The 20,910-nt window shown below is 47.3% G+C and overlaps 1 protein-coding gene across 1 annotated transcript in view; it reads right to left on the bottom strand.

Moving 5' to 3' along the window:
• PLXDC1 (plexin domain containing 1) overlaps window positions 1-20,910 on the bottom strand; it is a 393,515-nt gene that overhangs the window by 72,472 nt on the left and 300,133 nt on the right. Inside the window, exons 8-9 of the mRNA XM_086924328.1 lie at window positions 17,901-17,996; window positions 9,689-9,770 (exon numbers count right to left, since the gene is read on the bottom strand). Coding sequence (XP_086780454.1) covers window positions 9,689-9,770; window positions 17,901-17,996 — 178 coding nt within the window. The remainder of the gene's footprint in view (window positions 1-9,688; window positions 9,771-17,900; window positions 17,997-20,910) is intronic.

Here is a 20,910-nt window from a genome sequence, read left to right on the forward strand (position 1 = left end):
CCAAAGGGAACCAGAAGAGTACCAAAAATAGATAGCATCGCCTCCGTAAAGGCCTTGACCTGCTGCAACAGAAAACCAGGGTGCATCAGGATCAACCATGAGATCACCTCCTCAATCAGTGTTACGGAATGAGATTGAGTGGCACTCTGACACCCTTGCAACTCTCTTCAGTTAGAGAGAGGCAGGATGGGATTGAGTCCGGCTTCACTTTCATGTGTTTCAACTTTGATTTGGACTTTGACTTGCTGAATGACCTTGACCGAGACAAATGTCTGTCAGGGTATCGGCTTTAAGAGCAGGAATGGGGCCAGGACCTTGACCTAAAGAAGGACTTATATGGTTTCTTTCGATGTTCGGTGAAGAACAGCTTCACTTTGGGGTCTTGAATCGTCTTAAGATATATGAGTCATCCCCTGATCTTAAACAACAGAGGCATACCTTGTGTTGGTCCATCACTGGCATCTATTTATGACAGTCATGGAATGGTTCAAACCTTATACCTTTGGGTGGGGATATCGGCACACTGAAATAGTTGGAAAAACTCCTGACGCTGATGTTAAAAAGGGGAGTGGAGCTCAGTATCCGGCTTTGAAGGAGTACAAAGAAAGGATCTCACATCAGCACAGGGATGGCACTTATATATGGCTCCGTTCTATAACCTCCGGGGCAGAATGAGACCCATGTGGAGCTGTGTGGTGCCACCTAATGGTATATAGGAGCAATGATGTAAAACATCCGGTTCCAGTCTGGCACTTGAGAAATATTCTACAGGTGAGGGATCTGTGGTTAGAAGAAATAATAAAATTGACATGTCTTTGCAATAGTAGTTTAAAAGAAAGCTGGCATAAAAGTTACAAATAATATTCCTTTGTGTATCATAAAGTACCGGATGCTGCAGGTGGAAAGCTACTAACATCCATTTAGCAACTGTTTAGGGCTTTCAGTTTTTCCTCCACAAATTTGCTAGACATCTCTCAGATGTTAGGTCAACGTTGTAATGGTTTGTTTGCTTTTCTGACCCAGAACATGGATCATTAAGGGGTGAGTTACTTTCAAATATGCGTCCTTGATTATAAGCTAAATTGTACCTTTCCTGAGCTGATTGTAGGCTGTGAGAAGTTAGCCTGGCATATTATGTCCACTAGTTCTAGTGTGCACCTTCCACCAGTCTAATCGACCCTTATTGATGGTGGTTGTAAAGTCAACCTTATAGAATGCTATCCTAGGGGTAGCAATGGCCAGCAGTCAGCAGGCTAAGACTTCAGTAGGCGAGTTAAGCAAGTTGTTTTACCAATTATAATTATTATTATTATTATTAGGGAAATTTGTAGAGCGCCTGGTTACGCGCACCGGCGTGTCCCCGCGCTATGGTAAGTAGGGTAAACAGTCCAAGCAGCCATCACAGCCGCCTACCTCCTGTATAGGTGAGTCTTACGTTTCCTTCTGAAAGTGGGCTCTGTAGGCTCCAAACGTAGCTCTAATGGCAGGGCATTCCACTCTTAAAGACCTGCCCCCCATTCAAGCCTTCTTTATTTTGGGAATTTTCAGTAGCCCAGTACAAGAGGAACGCAGGTCCCGTGTAGGCTCATAACGAGTAACCAGACTTGAGTACCAAATGAAAGGATACCATACAAGTTATATATCAAATATATATATATGTATTTAGTCTAAACACATCCCCTCTGCACTCTTTATGAGGTCAGAGGTAAAAATACAATACAAGTCACACAATTAATATACGATAAGTCGCACAGTATACGTTATGCCCTAGGGGCCTCACAAACCATATACTAAGAAAGTGGTATAAGAACCACGAGAGAATTAGAAAGCTGGCCTGGGGCCTGTGGAATCGCTGGGGCTACTCTAATCGACCAAAGAGTAGGAAGTAGGAGTCTAAACACAGGCGCGGGTTACCATTGACTTTCTATGGTGATCGTAAAAGTTACAAATATACAATTTAAGGACACTTCCGGATGGACTAGGATGGAACCCTTTTAAACTAGGACACTTCAAGAGTCAAGACCCATGGGAGCCCCGAAGTACTTGTGTTACCTCACCCAGGGAAGCCGGGTGCATAGGTGTCTTTTCGTGTCGGGTTTCTTCGTCGTTTTCTATGGAGAGCTGCAAAGAAGTGCTGCAGGTGACCAGAGTAAAAGTGTCCGGGTGGATCCAAGGGTGGATCAAAGATCTGAAGAACCTGAAAGCATAAGGGACAGTGTCTGGGTCACTAGCCAGTGACCAGGAAGGAACCAGGAAGGAACCAGGCGATGTTGGGTGATTTCAGGTGAAGTAGTTGAACTTGTCTCTTCAGCCACGAGGTCCAGGAGGCATCGACGATGACCATGCACTGGATTTGAGCTGTCCCACAATGGATCTAGTTGCCTGCGCGGTCGGTATCCGGATTGGACCCAACAAGCCTTGGCAACCGCAACCCACGCAAGATGTCAAGATTGGCTCTGTTACAGACCAGCAAGGTCTGTGGCGCTTCTCCTTTGCAGGGAAGCAAAGGAGAAGCGCCCTTTCCCTTTGTCCAGTTTCGCGCCAGAGCTGGGGCTGTGTGCCCCAGCAACCGGTTTGATCTGGACTATGCATGGAGCACCTTGTGTGCCCCAGACAGTGTCTGTAAAGCATTCACCGAATGCAGCCCTCCCTGCCCCAATACACAAAACCCTGTCTGGGGAGGTGCCAGCATCTCCCTGGACAGGAAACCTATTGTCCAGGCCTCCCCTGCCGGAGCTTCGTCCAGCAACAGGAGGTCAGACTTGTGTCTGTGGCAGCAGCATCCATTTTTTGATTCTGAGGCTCTGTTTAACTTTAACCGGGTAAAGCAGTAACTACATGTCTTCTTCCTCTAGAAGGGTGGAATGCTACCCCCGCCACCTGGACTGGCGGGAATGGGGGGGTAGTATTCCAAAGTGTTTGACACCTTACATGACATGTTTTGATAACGCCAAACCAAAGTTAACATTAACCACAAGGATTATAATGCACTTAAGAGTATATGGTATGGCTATATCATAGAACAGCTATAAGGAGATGGCTCCGAAAGCTTTAGAGGGGCTCAGATCATGCTTGGGCACCCTCTCACATAAAACCAAGCACTCTGCCTCCAGGATTGTCGAGGCCTACCATAGGAGTGACTTCTAGGTGTATATGTGTCTATATGTAAATGTAGATATAGGGATACTATATCTAAGTAAGGGGTGATTACTTCACCTTACTCAGGCTGTGTGGACAGACCTGTAGTGTCAGTTTGGAAGGCAAACCAGGGGTGGCACAATACATACTGCAGCCCCTGGTAGGCCTAAGGTGCACCTATGCCCTGGGTACCTATGGTACACTATGCAGGGGCTCTCAAGGGTGACCCAGTAACCAATCTGGTATGTACCTAAAGTACATGGTATCAATTTAGAGAGAGAACAGCTGGGCTGGGGGTCTGATTAGCAGGCCCGCAGCCACACTAAAGTCGAAAAACCAGAAAATCACAGCAAAAAGTGGGGGTGACCATAGGAAGCAGACCCTACTCTCCTACATAGGCCCTGCAAAGAAGCATAAAGTGGCTAGGTGACATTTCAAAAATGTTAAACTTTGGAAAAGTGTGAAGGCCGTCGGTCATGTTTAACAAAGCCACGCGGTCTTCAAACTATCGGCCAATCTCTCTTCTCCCCGCTTTCTCTAAAATTTTACAGAGGCACATTAACAGCCAATTGTCCAAGTTTATAGAAATTCATAGGCTTTTTCATCCATCTCAATCTGGCTTTAGGACCAGCTATTCTACTGAGACCACGCTTCTCGGCATCACAGAAATGTTGCGCCAGAATCTGGATGCAGGTGACACGATGGCTCTTGTCTTATTCGACTTAAGCACAGACTTTGATACGGTATCTCATGCGGTGTTGATAAAGGCCCTACTATCCATAGGGGTCACTGGCCCTGCTTTGAGCTGGCTATCGTCTTTCCTTACGAATCATACTTTTCAGGTCTTCGCTTCCTCAGCCAATTCTAAAACCTATTCTTCACCTTATGGGGTTCCCCAGGGGTCTATTATTAGCCATCTGCTTTTTAACTTTTATGTTAGACCCCTGGTTGCAATCGTTGAAGAGTCTGGGTTGTCGCTCTTCTCATATGCCGACGACACCCAGATTATTTTTTCTCTTTCTGCTGGAAAGACTGCAGAGCTTTCAGCTCTTAGGACTGGGCTCAGCAAAGTGGCTTCATGGATGCACGCTAATTTCCTCAAGCTCAATGGTGAAAAAACTGATGTTCTGGTTCTGGGTGAAGATAAAAATCTCCGGGGTCCGCAACAATGACCTACAGAAATGGGTGCGTTCCCGCTACCTTCCAATCATGTTTGTAACCTTGGCTTTATTATTGATGACTTACTATCTATCCACCAACAAGCAATGAAAGTTACTGCAACATGTTTCACCATCTCGAAATGGTTGAGGAAAATCATGTGGATGTTGCCTAGCTCTACCCAGAGAACCGTAGTCCAGGCCCTTGTAACGTCTAGGCTGGACCACAGCAACATCCTCTACCTGGGAGCCAATAAAGACGTATTACGTAAGCTGCAGCGGGTACATAACTCTGCTGCCAGATTACTCTGTCGAGTTTCTAGAACCGCCTTGATTTCCAGTTCTTTGAGGGACCTCCATTGGCTTACGGTTGAAAACCGGGTCAAGTTTAAAGCTCTGAGTTTTATGTTCCTAATTAAGCAAGAAAGAGCCCCCCTTACATGCAAAACTTGGCTCGTCACAACGTTCCTTCTCGCACTCTTAGGTCTATCACCCAGGCCAAATTTCAGGTGCCAAAGGTTAGACTATCCCATATGGGTGGCTGTTCCTTCTCGTATTTAGGCTCTGTACTGTGGAATACTCTCTTCCTTTGTCTCTTCGCACCCAGTCCAACTGCATACTTTTCCGAAAGTCACTCAAAACCTGGATTCTTAATCAGTAGGTTTCTCTCTCTGCTCTGCTGTTCTAGACGGGTGCCGGGAAACCATTTTTGGGTATCTGTTGCACATATACATTTAAATAATAAATAAATAAATCTGCCCATTGTTTCTAACACTGACAGCAACCACTGTGACAGTGGCTCTTGCCAACATATAGTGATGTCCGTTGGGCCTCAACTTTGTACTCCATTGCACCGACAGACAAACTGTCCGCCAAACTCTAGATCAGGACCTGAATCTGCAGTTGGTGTGCATTTCAACTCTTTATCACCCCCTGTTGGCATGGGTGCAGTGCTACAGCATAATTCTTTGACTCTGTGACCTGGATGGAGCCCTCTTATTGTCCCACTTACATTATGTATCTGTTACCAAGTACTGAAGTCGGCGGTTTGTGCAGAAGTATAATATGTGGGTGCCTTTACTTACAAACATTTTTGATAGCATCCAGATAGTTGGCTGCCTTTCTCTTGGAACCATTGTCTAATTGTGCCCATTTTTTTTAAAAAAAGGTGACAGGGGATCCCCAAAGAACTATCGTCCCATATCCCTCCTTGACACTACTGCCAAACGTATGGGGCATGTACTCTTGGCCAGATTGGAGGACTGGGCCGAATCACACAATATTTTTATGAAGACGCAAAACGGGTTTCGTAGAGGTATGGGGACGGTTGATCAGTGTTTAAACCTCTCCCTACACTAAGGCAAAAGCCGGAACACTGTGCATGACCTTCATGGACCTAACCTCGGCCTTTGACTGTGTGTCACACCCGAGGTTGTGGTCCATGATGGAGGGCATGGGTATTGATCCACCAATACTTGGTTTCATACGCCAGTTGTACGCCAATGCCACTGCCTGTGTAAGATATGGCAGGAAGCTGGAGTGCACTCGCCTCTTTAAAGTCGAAAATGGAGTAAGACAGGGTTGTGTTCTTGCCCCGTTCCTTTTTTCAATCTATACGAAAGGGGTAGAGTCCACCCTGTCTTCTCTACCGGTGGATGTGCCTAAATTTGATCTTATCACCTTTCCGATTTTGGTGTACGCGGACGACGCAGTATTGATTGCCAAATCAGGCTTAGCCCTACAAACGCTAATCACAGCCTACTACGCCTTTATGGCCTCCCTCGACCTAAAGGTCAATGAATCAAAATCATTTATAATCGGTAAGAACCAAGTCCTGTGCACACACTTCTTCGTTCCACGACCTGGAGCAAGAACATTTTTCTGCCCGCATTGACCCGTGAGGTGCCTTCCACTTGGACTTCAGATCCTGCTAAAAAATCCAGGACGTAACCGTCCGGATTCCCCCCTGGTGTTCCTGCACACCCTGGAGGGCACACATTTTTCTTTATTGTTTTTTACACGCGGCCGGCTGTGAACAGTGCACGGCCATCCCGCGAAACAGATCACCATTTCGTAAGGATCCCCAGCCCTGATGAGTAACATCTTCCACAAGGTGTGGCGAAACACGTGTCGGCTGGCTACTGTCACATGTAATGATCAAGATTGACTTATAAATCTGCTCTACATACGAAAACCTGGAGTTTGACCTGCATTTATTCTTATGAACATTGTTGCTAAGTGTTGGGTTCTGACACCAGAACCAATTACCATAGAAGTGTGTGCACAGGACTTGGTTCTTATCTGTTTGGTATAGGCCTCCATATACCAGTGCAGGGGTTGTTTCTCTGTCTGGGTTTGTTCTCCCCTGACCTGTTTGCACCACGTCATTACTGTAGCAGTAAACATATTCAATTATCATACTTGCTTGAGCGCCATCTCAATCCAAACCCATTCTCCTTTCTCATTCATTTGTAATCGTGTCTGGAGCCGCAAGAGGTGAGAAACATCAACATTTCCAGTTGGCAGGCAAGAAAATCTAGACAGTCGACTCTTTTTCATACCTTGGAGTGCCTTTTGATAAAGACCACTCATGGTCTAATTTAGTGGCAGCAAGAGCCCAGGCCATGCAAAAGAGTGTTAACGCTGTCAAAAGATTTGCTACAAAGTTGGGAGGCAGCCCACTGGATGCAATTAATCAGCTAAAACAGAGTGTGGGGTATGGCTAATGTTGCACCGCTACAACAAATAGAAGTCTCCTTTTTTTAAAACAGTGTGTCCTTACCGCAATCAGCCCCAAATCATATTTTACACTGTGAATTAGGGCTTCCCTATTTGAGCGACAACATATGACTGGCTCCAGTCTTGTTGTGGCTATCAGTATGGTGGATTTCTACAGTGGATTTGACACAAACCATTATCAAGGACTGTTGTAAATTAGATTATTAGAAAAGAATTGGATGGTTAAATTATGTAGAGGTCCATCTGAAAGCGTCAGGGGTGGGAGAATTATTTCAGGACCCTGAGTCCTGCAAAAGGGTTTCAAAGGAAAGAATAACTGATTTATTCATTAAGAGATCAAAGTATGCCTGAAGAGAAAAGAAACGTATTCATCAGTCCTCCATTCTTCATGATACCACCAAGATCGGGGGAAGGTTTTCAGTATTTATCACGCATAAATAATGCACAACACAGATTTATCCTTTTGCGTTTCCGCATGAACATGATCCCGCTACTCCTGGAATACCCCCAAAATAAATATAAAGTAGCAGACCTCTTACCCTGTCCCTGTAACAACTACGTAGTACAGTCAGATCTACAAATTGTATTATTTTGCAAGACCTATACAGAGGAAAGTAAAACATTCATACTCCCAATCCTGAGGTACCACAATTTTAGGCAGTGCCGGGTGGCCATGTACTTTTTAAAAACTCTACTGGATCCATTTGTATGCTGTTCTGTTGCCTCATTTTTGTGGGCCTATCTTAGAAAGAGGAAAAATGTGGGACGACATTTTAGTAGCAAGAAATATTTAATTAATTTTAAATTCTGAACTGTATTTTTCATACACGTTTTTATATGAATTTACCCGGATCACTGCAACTGTTTAATTCTTATTTTAAATGTGTGTATATGTGTATATATTGTGTTGGAATTTTTAGATAACTTGTGCTTTTATGAAGATCGAATAAAGCTGTGTGACTGACTGAGTCCACCAAAATCTAGATCAGGACCTAAATCTGCAGCTGGTGTGCATTTCAACACTTCATCGCCTCCTGTTGGCATGGGTGCAGTGCTGCAACATAATTCCTTGACTCTGTGACCTGGATGTAGCTCTTTTATTGTCCCACCTACATTAACCCTTTCGCTGCGGCAGCTATTCTGCCGCAGCGCTAACAGGGCGGGGCGGCCGCATGGCGGCCGCATGCTGGTGACAGAACCGCTCCGTCACCAGCCGCGGTTGAGCTGTGCTCGTGACGGAGCGGTTCCGTCATGGCCCGCCCGCTCAATAGAACGCGCCGCGCAGGCGCGAAATCAGCGCCGCGCAGGTGCGGCGGCCGGGCCATGACGGAACCGCTCCGTCATCAGCACAGCCCAACCGTAGCTGATGACGGAGCGGCTCCGTCATCAGCAGGGGAGGAGTTAAGTATCTGTTACCAAGTACGGAAGTCGGCAGTTTGTGCATGGGGCTGAACACCCAAGCCCTTTGGCAGCGATGCTCAGCCTTGGCGTGCGGTCCCTTATGTGTCTCGAGGAGTAGGGTGTCGACTGTCCTTGCACACCTCAGCATGGACTGTATAAGAGGTCCGGTGTCCACGGAGGCAGATGAAGTGTCTTTGAACGTCTGTTCTTCCTTTCCGACTCCCTCCTCTTCCAGACTTGAAGAACCAGAGCCGATGACCTCTGAGGTCAGCTGATGGAAAGGTAAGCCCGAAGGCTTGTTGTATTCCCAACCTCCCTAGCACTGAGTGGGTTTGCTTGGTGCAATATGTCCAGCATCTCGGTCGATGATAGATACATCAGATTAGGAGCCAAGCGCGTGTCTCTCCACTGCCGAAGGGCCTTCCTTCTCCTGAATTCTAAACAGGAGTCACAGTGGGGGTGGTTCGTGCTCTAGGGAGAGGCAAATGTTACAAACGCTGTGGAGGTCGGTCCAGGGGTACTAAGCGTGGCATTGGGGGAATCTTCGGAAGGACCTCTCTTCCATCACCCTCTGTGCCGCTTTAGTCTGTAAGGAAGGTGGGGGGCCTGAAGGGCAGGGTGCCTAAGGGCTGCGAGGCCTGGTCTTCGACAAGTGTCTGGAGCGCATCAAGAGAGAGAGGAAACGAGACAACCATTGAAGTGGGAATCTTCTCGGAGACATGGGTAGAAGTAATGAGTTCCAGGACCACGAACATCCATCACTGAACGCGTCGAGGCTGGGAGCAATTCCGATACACGCCGAACCAGATGGCACAGAAAAAGAATCTGACAATGGGTTCTGCCCATGTACGTTCGCAAGTAAAGGAGGAGTTTCCAATACTTCGTGGCTCAAAAGACTTCTTAGAACAAAAACAAGTTGCACAAGTCCGAGCACAACACTAAATGGCAGGAGTATGCAGAGCATGCGGATCTGAAGCCACACATGCTGTGAACTGTCACTAAGAGTGAAGTTCAGGACCAGTATAAACCTGGATGCACACTTGATCACCACACAAACACAGACACACACACATCCTGACACGTGTTCACAACACACACCTGCCTACAACACACAACCACTTGCATTAGTACATAGACACACACATCCTGACACCCAGCTGTGAGCTCATGGACATACACATACACAGCCACATATACGCATCACACACAAAGCACACTCCCCCTGCACACAGTTATGGCTACCCTTGCATTACCTTTGCAGGACATGACACCAGCTGCAGTTGAAGGTCAGTTTGGAGGCAACACAATCCTCGCATGTCTGATGTTGGAGGCAGGCTGCAGGAGAAAGCAAGGAAGAGTGTCATTATAGAACAAGTGGGAAGAGAAGGAAAGGGGTGAGCAGTTGCCATCACTGTACCAACCACATTTCTCCACTCTTCACCTCACTCAACCATTTTCAAACAACCTAATCCTACCCCTCTTGTCCAAAGCTTGCACTTCCTGACCATTAGGAACAATTGGGCATTCCACGAAGAACTTGATACATCTGCCTCCTCCAGAGTACATCTGCCAATTCAAGAGAATCAGAGGCTCTGTCTATGCATGCAGTGCTACTGGAAGAACAGACTTAGATGAATATTGTCTATCAGATCCTGTTTGGCTCCTTTCTACTAAGTCTCTGCAGATTGGGCCATGTACAACCCCTTCTACACTTAACTCTCAGGGTAGCGAAGACAAGCAGTCATAAGCTTCTCAGCGGGCAGTCATAAGCTTCTATGGTAGTGCTTAGGATCAGAGCTCAACAGTCAACCAACAGACACAATAAAGTTAATGTCCAGCACATTGCTTAACTTTGCAATAAAGAAAGTATTTTAATCAGATGGTTGTACTAAGTACCGCACACTGAACATGTGATCAGTCATCTTACTCCTTTCTCTGGATAAATGAGTTCTCTTAACTTTTGCTGCTGTAAAGTATCCGATGTGACTCTGCTCTGCACTCGAAAGAGCTTTGGAGAACCGACAAGTCCTTGTCAGAGTGGGCCACGTTCAACAGCATGTCTTTGCAGCTTCTCCATCAGAGGTTGCAGCACCAGGTCCTGCAGGGATGAGATGTAGGATCCAATGACAGCAGTCTTGATGGTGTGGCTCTGCCAAAGCAGATGCAGCTTGGAGAGCTCTTTGACGATGTTGAAGAGTTCCTTGCTGTTGTGGGTGTTGTTGTCTAGTCGCTCTTTGAATGATGTCCTCTTGGTGGTGCGGATCAGCTGGTGGTGTTCGCGGGTGGCGATCTTGAGGGCTGTCATGTCTTCTGTAGTTTGTTCGTGGCGCCAGGTTTTTTCGAGGGTTCAGCAGGATTTCTTTGATTCTCTGAGGGCGTCTGTGAACCATAAGGTTTTCCTGTTGCCGGTCATGCCTGGGGGGTTCTTCAGTGGTGCGAGGTCGTCGGCGCAGTTAGTGATCCACTGTGCGAGGTTGTGGGTTGCGTCGTTGGTGTCGGCGGCGTCGGCTGGCGGGTTCTGGCTTAGTGATGAGTGGAGCTGGTTTGTGGTGATTTTGCTCCAGCATCTGCGGGGGATTTGTTGCGCGTGGTGGTGGGATGTATTCTTTTTGAAGGTGAAGTGGATGCATCTGTGGTCGGTCCAGTGTAGTCCGGAGGAGTGGCTGAAGGAGACGTGGTGGCTGGCGGAGAAGATGGGGTCGAGCATTTGGCCAGCGATGTGGTTGGGGTGTTCACCAATTGCTTGAGTCCGAGGTTGTCGAGGTTGTCGAGCAGGGTGATGGTGTTGTTGTCGCTGTTTTTCTCCAGGTGGAAGTTCAGTTCCCCTAGGAGGATGTGTTCTGGTGAGGCTAGGGCGTGCGGGCTGATGAAGTCGGCGATGGTTTCGCTGAATTGTGTGCGTGGGTCCGGGGGTCTGTAGATGAGCGTTCCTCTAAGGGTGGTCTTGGGGTCGGTGTGGATCTGGAAGTGTAGGTGTTCGGCGGCGGAGAGTGTGTCTTCGGTGATGGTCGTGAGGTTGATGGTGTTCCTGTAGAGGATGGCGATTCCTCCTCTGGTTTGGTTGACGCAGTCCTTCCGGGTGATCTTGTAGCCGTCCGGGATGGCTATGGCGATGTCGGGAGCCGAGGAGGCGTTCATCCAGGTTTCCGTGAGGAATCTGACGTCTGGTGCTGTTGTGTCGATGAGGTCCCACAGCCATTGTGTGAAACTCCGACATCAACAATTTTTGATTCAATCCATAGTTTGTGCAATGTTTTTGACCCTCAAAAGGAGACTATAGACATGAACCTTGCTATATGTCTTGACTGTTTTTCTTGGGGCACAATGCTGGCCTATTCCAGTCCACTGAGGTGGACCAGCATACCTCCTCAGATCAATCTGTGACTAGTATACCCTACTATGGTCATTTCAAAATTGTATGCAGTGTGTGGTTTGTGGCAGATGAAGGAAACAATCTTATTTGATTCTCTTCCAGTCAGATGAGATTTGGTTTAGGAACTGCTAATGGTGGTTTCCAAACCAGAAATCTTATTTACAATGTTGTCTCTGCGCCAACTTTTATGAACCGGCTCAGAAACCTAATGGTATAGATACCCATCAAAAATGCTTTCAGAGCTGGATTGTGGATTGTATTAATCAAGGATATCTTAAAACCCCTTGAAGAAATTTTCACCAAAGCACAGAAATAACTCTGCTCTGGATTCATGCCAAGTTTGGTGTAAATCTGGTCTGTAATTTAGGCTGTGGTAGAGGCCAAAGGATTTTAAATCACACCCTGGATAACCTTTTAACTTCTTGACCATTCATCACCAATAACGTAATAAAGAACCAGAGTTAGATCAACCAGGTCTCTGGAAAAATGTAAGCAGATTTATCACAGAGCTAAAATGTTATTACTAAAACCAATGGTGGCGTTTTCTCTGTACACATCATCCGAACCATGATTACAGAGCACTACCCTTTAACCATAACATATTAAAAGACAGAATTAAAGCAACTCTGGGGCCGTGGTTGAGCTGGTTAATACTTATGAAATTGAAAATTTGGATTGCCAATGATTTTTGCACCAAGTCACTAATCAGTAAAAAAGTTGTCAGACTGCTTCTTCGTTCAGCTAAGGTTCTTCATTTTGTGCTTGTTGATGAAGGGGGGGAGGAGGGTATTGCGCATAATGGGAAATAATGTTACTCATTTTATGTCTCTTCAAGCAATCAAATTTAGTTGAGTTGGGTGCACAGCCTTAAGTTTTCTGAACAAAATTTCGTCGAGCCTGAAGGTGAAACGCGGGAATTACAAGTACTGTTTCCTGACGAAGGGCATTCTATATGCCCGAAATGCATTGGATATTGCTTCAGTAATGCCATCACGAGTAACCTTCAAAGAATTTGAATGACAATTAAGTAATTCAAAAGAATAATTGAAATAAAATGAATCAAGCTATACCCTGACCAAGTGTGGAAGCCTTATTTCTCTGCAGGGGAATCAGAGTGTGTCTTCAATCAATCAATCAGGAATTATAAAGTGGGGCTAATCATCCAATAGGGTATCTATGCGCTTGTAGGGCCCGGAGGCTTATTCGAACAGCCAAGTCTTGATAGCCATTCGGAATTCCGGAAGTAAGATTATGTTCCGGAGGTGCGTCTTCCACGTCTTTGCTGCGATGTGGGAGAAGAGCGTCCTCCACTTCTGTTTCGGTAGATGCGGGAGTATGGGCAAGTGAGAAGAGAGGCAGAGCATAGTCTTCTCAATGGTTGGTGGAGAAGTGTGGCTCACGGTGTAGAGCAGGCAGACCCTGAAGCAGAGGTCAGACCCGGGACCAGGGTTCAATTCCCGACGCGGCAGGGTCTTGAGCTCAAATGTCCACGGACTTGATAATTCTCGCTTCGGTGCCTGCTCTAATCATGGGTTCTCACTCTGCAACTCTGGGCATTGAGCTTGCTTAATCTCCACAACGGCCCCCCGCGGCGGGATGCCTGGCTTTCACCTTGGGGATGCCCTGTAGGGGCTATCTCACAGGGAAAAGCCAGGACGGGTTCCCAAGGCAAGCACCGAGATACCCTTCGGGTCATCGAGTGCTATATACGAACACACATACATACATATATACATTGGTGGAAGTACTGACAGTTGTTGTATGTAGGTGGGTCTTTAGTTGTGTAGAGTCTTGTGTGCATGGCTCAGCAGTTTGAATTGGTATCTCTTGTGTATGGGGAGGCAGTGGAGTTTCCTGAGGTGGGGTGTGATGTGGGTTCATTGGAGAAGGCTGAGCATGAGTCTGGCTGCTGCATTCTGTATGGTATGAAGTCTCTGTAGAAAGTGTTTGGCGATTCCTACGTAGAGGGCATTGCCGTAGTCCATTGGACTAGTGATGAGGGCTTGTTTCACGGTGCATTTCGTGTGTAGGGGTAGTCACTTGAAGATCTTATGTAACATGCGAAGTGAGGAAGCAGGCAGAGAAGACAATGCTGATCTCTGATTTCATGGTAAGCTTGTTGTCAATGATGATTCTGAGGTTTCTGGCATGGTTGGAGGACCTAGGCATGGACCTAGGCATGATGGCCACCAGGAGTCGTTCCTTGTATTGCTGCTGTTGCCAAAGTTCAGTACTTCCATCTTGTATGTGTTCAGCTTTAGGCAGTTGTTCTTCATCAGTCGGCGCCGTTTGTCATGCATCTGTGGAAGATTGTTCTGGTGGTGATGGGGTTGTCGGTGAGAGGATGAGTTGGGTGTCATCTACATAGGAAATTATGTTGAGGCCATGGGAACTGACGATGTTGGCCAGCGGGGTCATAAAAGCATTGAAGACCGTTAGGCTGAGGGATGAGCACTGGGACACCACAGGTTATCTCCTTTGTTCAGAGGTGAAAGGTGGGAGGTGGATCCTCAGGGTTCTTTTGGTGAGGAAAGAGGTGATCCATCTTAGTGCGTTCCCTTGGATGCTGATGTGGTGAAGTCCTTCGATCAATGTATGGTGGGACATGGTGTCGGAGGCTGCCAAGAGATTGAGGAGGTTCAAAGCTGCTGTTTCTCCTCGGTCAAGGAGGGTTCACATTTTGGTGGTGGCTGCGATCAGGGCGGTTTCAGTGCTGTGATTGCTGTGGAAGCTAGATTGGGAGGTGTTAAGAAGCTGGCTCTGCTCCAGGTATGTCATGAGCTGAATGTTCATGATCTTTTCCAGTACCTTCGCTGGGAATGGGCGCTGGTAGACTGGCTAGCAGTTTCTGAGTTATCTGGGTTCTGCAGAGGGTTTTTTGAGTAGTGGTCTGATTTTGGCTTGTTTCCAGGCATTAGGAAATGTTGTGGTGGTGATAGAGCTGTTGAGTAGGGTGGTGAGTTCCTGTCTGATCCTTTGGTTTCTGAGGTTGAAGTTGTGGTGCGTGCATGGGTCTGTGGGAGCTCCTGAGTGGGTAGATTTCATAGTGAAGGTGGTGTCCTGGGTGGAGAGGATGTACCAGGTGGTCAGTGTGTGGTTTGTGTTGGTTACGGTGGTGGTGTATCTGTTAAGGAAGTCCATAGGTGTGGGTTGGGGTTCAACGTTTCTGTATATGGTTGCGATCTTGACATGGAAGAAATGGGTGAGGTTGTCGCACAGCTCTTGTGAGTGTGTGATGTTGTTTTCGCTGGCACCTGGGTTGGAGAATTCCTTAACATGGGAATGTTTGCTCTTCAGTGTGGAACATAATTATTCCAAATTTGTCACACATGCTTTTTCTGACCAGATCCTTGTATCAGTTTCTAGTAAATCCGTTGAGTAGTTTTTGTTATACTTGTTTACAAAAAGGTGTAATTAGTGTTTAGTGTTTATCTGTTGTGTATTTGGACCTCTAGCTAAAAGAGATAAAACAACTAAATGGATGTGGAACGTTAATCATTTTAGTACATTCTCCATGTTCTGCTGTCAAATATGATTGTGGATATTTGCAGTAAAACGCGTCCTCTCTTAGCCATCTCGGGGATGGCTGGTATGATGCTTAGAAGGGTGTAAAATTCCTGCTTCTCCAGAAAAAATAGTCATCAGTTTACTAATAAAATGCATATTTTTTTTTCTTTCAAAGAATGCTAAAATGGCATGAATGTAGGTAAGTATGTGCCTAATAACCCTAACCTGAGCTCATCACTGGTATGATTATTTACTGCACATAGTATAGTATAGTGCCTGTTGTGATTGGTACATACTGTTATTCCACTGCAGCATTGGCAAAAACATGTTTTTAATTGGTTTTAACTAAGGTCTTGCACGACAAATCTGTAATAAGGCTTCCAAAGACAAACTACGCTCTATTAAGTTTACTATTGAATATTACACACTTATTAGTCACAGCTGGGGGTATGTCAAGGTCGCACATGGCGTAAGCTTGTACCAAGCAGGTAGTGGGGTGTGGATAGAGCACCTATAGCACGGGCAAAGATATCGCTGTACACCGAGCAGTTATTGGAATTTGGGTAATTTGGTCAGAGCATAGCTAAAACAGAGTGATGGGATCTGTGCAGGGGCACAGGTCGCCAGGAATGGATAAAAGTTATTGTTTGGCCGCGGGCCCCTTTGCATGGCCATAGGTGGGCTTTGGGCAGCCTCTGGGTCCCCAGGAGCTGAAAGCTGCGGCTGTTCTTGCTTTCTCTGTAGGCAAGGAACATGGGTTGTTCGACCACTCCCTTTGCTCATGCTGTACACAGATCTACAGTCTTGACTGGTGTGAGCACATAGCTTTATGTGGATTTTCTCTTGGGTTCATGGTGTGTGTGTTTGCGAGGATGGCTATGTTTCCTCTTAAGATGGCATTTGGTACGGGATTTATTTCTTGTTCTTGGAGACGACTGACTTTCACTACATAGTATTGACAGCAAGCCCATTCTTCCTGGAATACAAGACCAGTTGCTCTAGCCTGCTTGGCGGCCCACCTTTCAGACTGGATTAACCTAAAGTTTTGGTTCACTGTGATGCAACTTCTCAGGTTGGACCTCTGGGCACTTTGCTCCACGACTTTAGCTCTTCTCTTACTGAGCTTCTACTGCTGTTCCATGACTGTCTGTTTCTGCATTTCTAGTTTGTGTGTCGCTGTTGCTTTCCAGTACTTTCAGGCCTGAAAACTAAGGAGCGCCTCTTGGTTTTGGCAGACAGGCGCCAAACAGCTGGACAGTGGTGGTCCCGCCTCCAACATCCCAGCTGCAGCCTGAGGACCAACGTTAGAAATGCTAGCAGTACAAGGCGGAGATGATTCCTTGACATTATAGCGCATCCGTTCAGCTGTAGTGATGTTGGCCAAACTGCTCAATGTTGCACAGTCTGCCTGGCTAGGGGAGCATTTTTTGTTCGCCCCGAAAAAAAACCCTAGGGGCCTCATTTATGAGACTGTGCGTCACTTTTACGCCGCTGGTGCGTCACTTTTTGTGAAGCACCAGTGGCGTAAAAAATGCGCCTTGTTGCGCCATATTTACATAGTGACGCATCTAGGTAGATGCGTCACTTTGTAAACCCCTGCGCCACATTATACCTGCGCCAGGTACAATGTATGCAAGGGGGGCGTTTTGACGCAAGAAAGGGTCATGGAAGTGACGCAGTGAAATCTATAAGATTTCACTGCGCCATTTCTTGGCCGCTAATGCGTCAAAATCTTACGCCTGCTTCATGGCAGGCGTAAGACTGACGCAGGCACTAGCAACATGGGACTTGCCCTTATAAAAGTACACATTGCTGGAGTTGCGTCACTTTTGTGACACACTCCAGCAATGCGTCACTTTTGCGCCTACAGATACGTCAGAAATACTGACGTATCTGTAACTCCTTGCGCCATGATGCATCATATTATAAATATGACGCATCAATCATGACGCAAGGAGTGCGCACTGAGAAGTGACGCATCGCTGTTTTCACGCAGCGATGCGTCATTTCTCATAAATGAGGCCCCTAGGGTTTGTTTTTAAAGAACATAAAAACGAATGACTCTGATGTGCTGGAAGTTTCCTGCTTCGGGCCACCAAGGAATGCATCGTGGCCCTGAACTAAAACGATGAGACTGGCTACTTAGGGGCCGCTCAAAATAGATCTGCTCCCCAAAACCACTCTTGATGGCAGATCCGTATGGTCTCGTGTTTCTAGAAAGTGGAGCTGGTGGGGGCTCCACTTTAAGGATAATAGCAGTTTCTCAAGCTCTAAATGCGTCGAAGAAACCATAAGGAGAGCAGATGGCACATTTGACGCTTTCTGTCACTTGCGCTGTTACCCACGCTTCTGTCAGGACAGTGTGATTTCTGGAATGAGACACTTTTTCTTCAAGAACTTAAAGTATATTACTGTCTCTTACATCACACCCTTCACTCTGTATATATGTTATTTCCGGCATTGGAAATGTTGCTGTGTATTCGTTCTTTCAGGCATTGAGAATGCTTTTCTATTCCACAAACAACTCTAAGGATGCAGATGGCAGTGCTGCTCATTCCTAGCGTGTGCACTGGTTGAACACTCACTGGGCAGTGGGGTGAACTCCACAGCTGATGAACTGGTGATCTTGCTGAGGTCCAGCTCGGCCCGATGGTACTCGTAGATCGTTCTTCTCTGAGACTCTGTGAAATAGAGAGAGAATGTCAGACCGAAGTGCGCGGCCTGCCTTGTAACATGGGGTCGACCTTCTTTATATCTGTAAATCAGTGTTGCACTAGAATCTCATCTCTGAAAACACTGTAGTCTTCCTTTAGCGTAGCAGTAGCCCACCATTTCTGCCCCCAAAATGTGTTAACCTTGATTGAATTCTTCTGCAGAGTTTCAGGGAGTCCCCAAACCACTATCTCACCATCGACCTTCTATAGGACTTAGTTGAAGTTTGGAGACCAAACACACAGGCCTACCCACTACTGACATCACACCAAAATTGCAGAATATGAATATACAGGCCAATGTTATATCTGGTTTAGCAACCTTAGTCCCCGATTACAGCTGTGGGGCTAATTCTCTTTCAGGTACAAACTCAGTTAGACCCTGAAAAGTAATTTCAACTCAGGTCTTATATGTTTGCGTAATAATTCCACATTGAGATTTGCCCATGTGCAAATGACACACACCAGGCTACTGGCCTGTACATTTTTGATACACAAAACCTGGAGAGAACCTTGTTAGCAAACAGCATGAAACATTAACTTGTACACCTTGGAACATACAAATCAAAATTTCTCACCTTGGGCAAACATATTTTCACTCTATTTGCCAACGAGAACCTGGGCATGTTTTAACTGCTGTAAACTTGTTGGCGAATGGAACAGAATATGTAACTGTTGCTCCTCCACACAAGACGGAAAGCTACCAGATGAGAGTATCCTGTAGTCCTTAAGAGAGAAGTAGCATGATTTCGTTGTCACACCACGCCTCAGGAAACTATACTGTTTCCTGATAAACAAACACGTTCAATTAAAACTCCTCACTCACACACTACTTGACTCGGGTCCCACCTACCTGAGTATTCGCATCTCATTCCACCAACCACCCAGACCCCTCTGCTACGTAGGACTCCTGCTCGCACCCATCCACACATACATAGAACTAGGTCCTAAAGCGTGGAACAACCTCCCACTCCATATCAGAGCCTCCTTCTCTCTTCTTAAATTCCGCAAGAAGCTGAAGACCTGGCTTTCCAATTAATTAACCTATTATAGGCAAGGCTGGGCACACACACCTGCTCAGGACCAGGATATCATTGTGGGTGTTAGTGCATTTTACATCACAAAAAGAGAACCCTCCTATGTTAAGGAGACTAACCCTCCACTGGAGAAAACAGAGTTTTCTTAGCAAAACCCTCACTCACCTGGATTAGCCCTTGGTGGCATGCTTCATCATCGAGTCCATCCCGTTCCACTACAGAGTGGGGCGTGCTGTGACTTACGAACTACGCGGGAGTACTTAAGTGAATATGCAGTGATAAAGGAAATGTAAAAAAACTAGGAGTGGGGGGTTTCTGTGCTGGAGTGTATCTTAAAAAACGTGGCTAGTAGGTGTAGCCCACGAGTACTCATAGTGAGGCCTGGCAAGTCTTTCCTGGCGGCCCGCAGACCTTGCAGACATCTTACCTGTGTTTAAAAAAAAAAAAAAGAGTGTCTCCAAACACTGCGCGCGACTGAGAGAGACTGCTGCTCTGTGGGGGCCCGGCATTACTGTGAAAGTCAGAGTGGAGCTGCAGGGGCACTAAGAGGTGAAATACAAAAGCCTCATTAACATACAAATGGTCTTTTAAAGACCTGTGAACTTCTCGGATGCAGCTGTGTGTGTGTGTGTGAGTGTGTGTGCCTGGGAAGCTGTCTCAGCCCGGGCACACACAGACAGGGTGAGGTGATAGAGGGAGACAGAAGGTGGGAGGGAAAGGGAGGGAAACAGACAGAGAGCGAGGGAGGGAGTGAAAGGGAGGGAGTGGGAGGGAGGGAGGGAAAGGAAGGGGGAGGGAGAGCGAGGGAGGGAACGGTAGGAAGAGGGAGGGAGAGTGAGGGAGGTAGGGAAAGGGAGGCAGACAGAGGGAGAGCAAGGGAGGGAGGGAAAGGGAGGCAGACAGGGAGAGAGAGAGGGAGGGAGGTAGAGGGAGGGAGACAGAGGGAGAGCGAGGGAGGGAGGGAAAGGAGGGAGGGAAAGGGAGGCAGACAGAGGGAGAGCGAGGGAGTGAGGTAAAGGAGGGAGGGAAAGAGAGGCAGACAGAGGGAGAGCTAGGGAGGGACCGAAAGGGAGGGAGATGGAGGGAGAGGGAGGGAGAGGGAGAGCCAGGGAGGGAGGGAAAGGGAGGCAGACAGAGGGGGAGCGAGGGAGGGAGGGAAAGGGAGGGAGACAGGGAGGAGGAGGGAGAGCGAGGGAGGGAGAGGGAGGAAGAGCGAGGGAGGGAAAGGGAGGCAGACGGAGGGAGAGCGAGGGAGGGTGGGCTAGGAGGGAAGGAAAGGGAGGCAGACAGAGGGAGAGTGAGGGAGGGAAGGAGAGGGAGGGAGAGTGAGGGAGGGAGGGAAAGGGAGGCAGACAGAGGGAGAGAGGGAGGGAGAGGGAGAGCGAGGGAGGGAGGGAGGGAAAGGGAGACAGAGAGAGGGAGACAGAGAAAGGGAGACAGAGAAAGGGAGAGGGAGGGAGACAGGGGGAGGGAGACAGACAGAGGGAGGGAGACAGACAGAGGGAGACAGACAGAGGGAGACAGACCGAGGGAGACAGAGGGAGACAGAGGGAGGGAGAGGGTGACAGAGGGAGACAGACATAGGGAGACAAACAGAGGGAGGGAGAGGGTGACAGAGGGAGACAGACAGAGGGAGACAGACCGAGGGAGACAGAGGGAGGGAGAGGGTGACAGAGGGAGACAGACATAGGGAGACAAACAGAGGGAGGGAGAGGGTGACAGAGGGAGACAGAGGGAGGGAGACAGACAGAGGAAGACAAAGGGAGGGAGACAGGGGGAGACAGACAGAGGGAGACAAAGAGAGGTAGAGGTTGGGAGACAGAGAAAGGGAGAGGGAGGGAGACAGA

This window comes from Lissotriton vulgaris, chromosome 5 (assembly GCF_964263255.1).
Source record: "Lissotriton vulgaris chromosome 5, aLisVul1.2, whole genome shotgun sequence".
NCBI classification, from domain to species: domain Eukaryota; kingdom Metazoa; phylum Chordata; class Amphibia; order Caudata; family Salamandridae; genus Lissotriton; species Lissotriton vulgaris.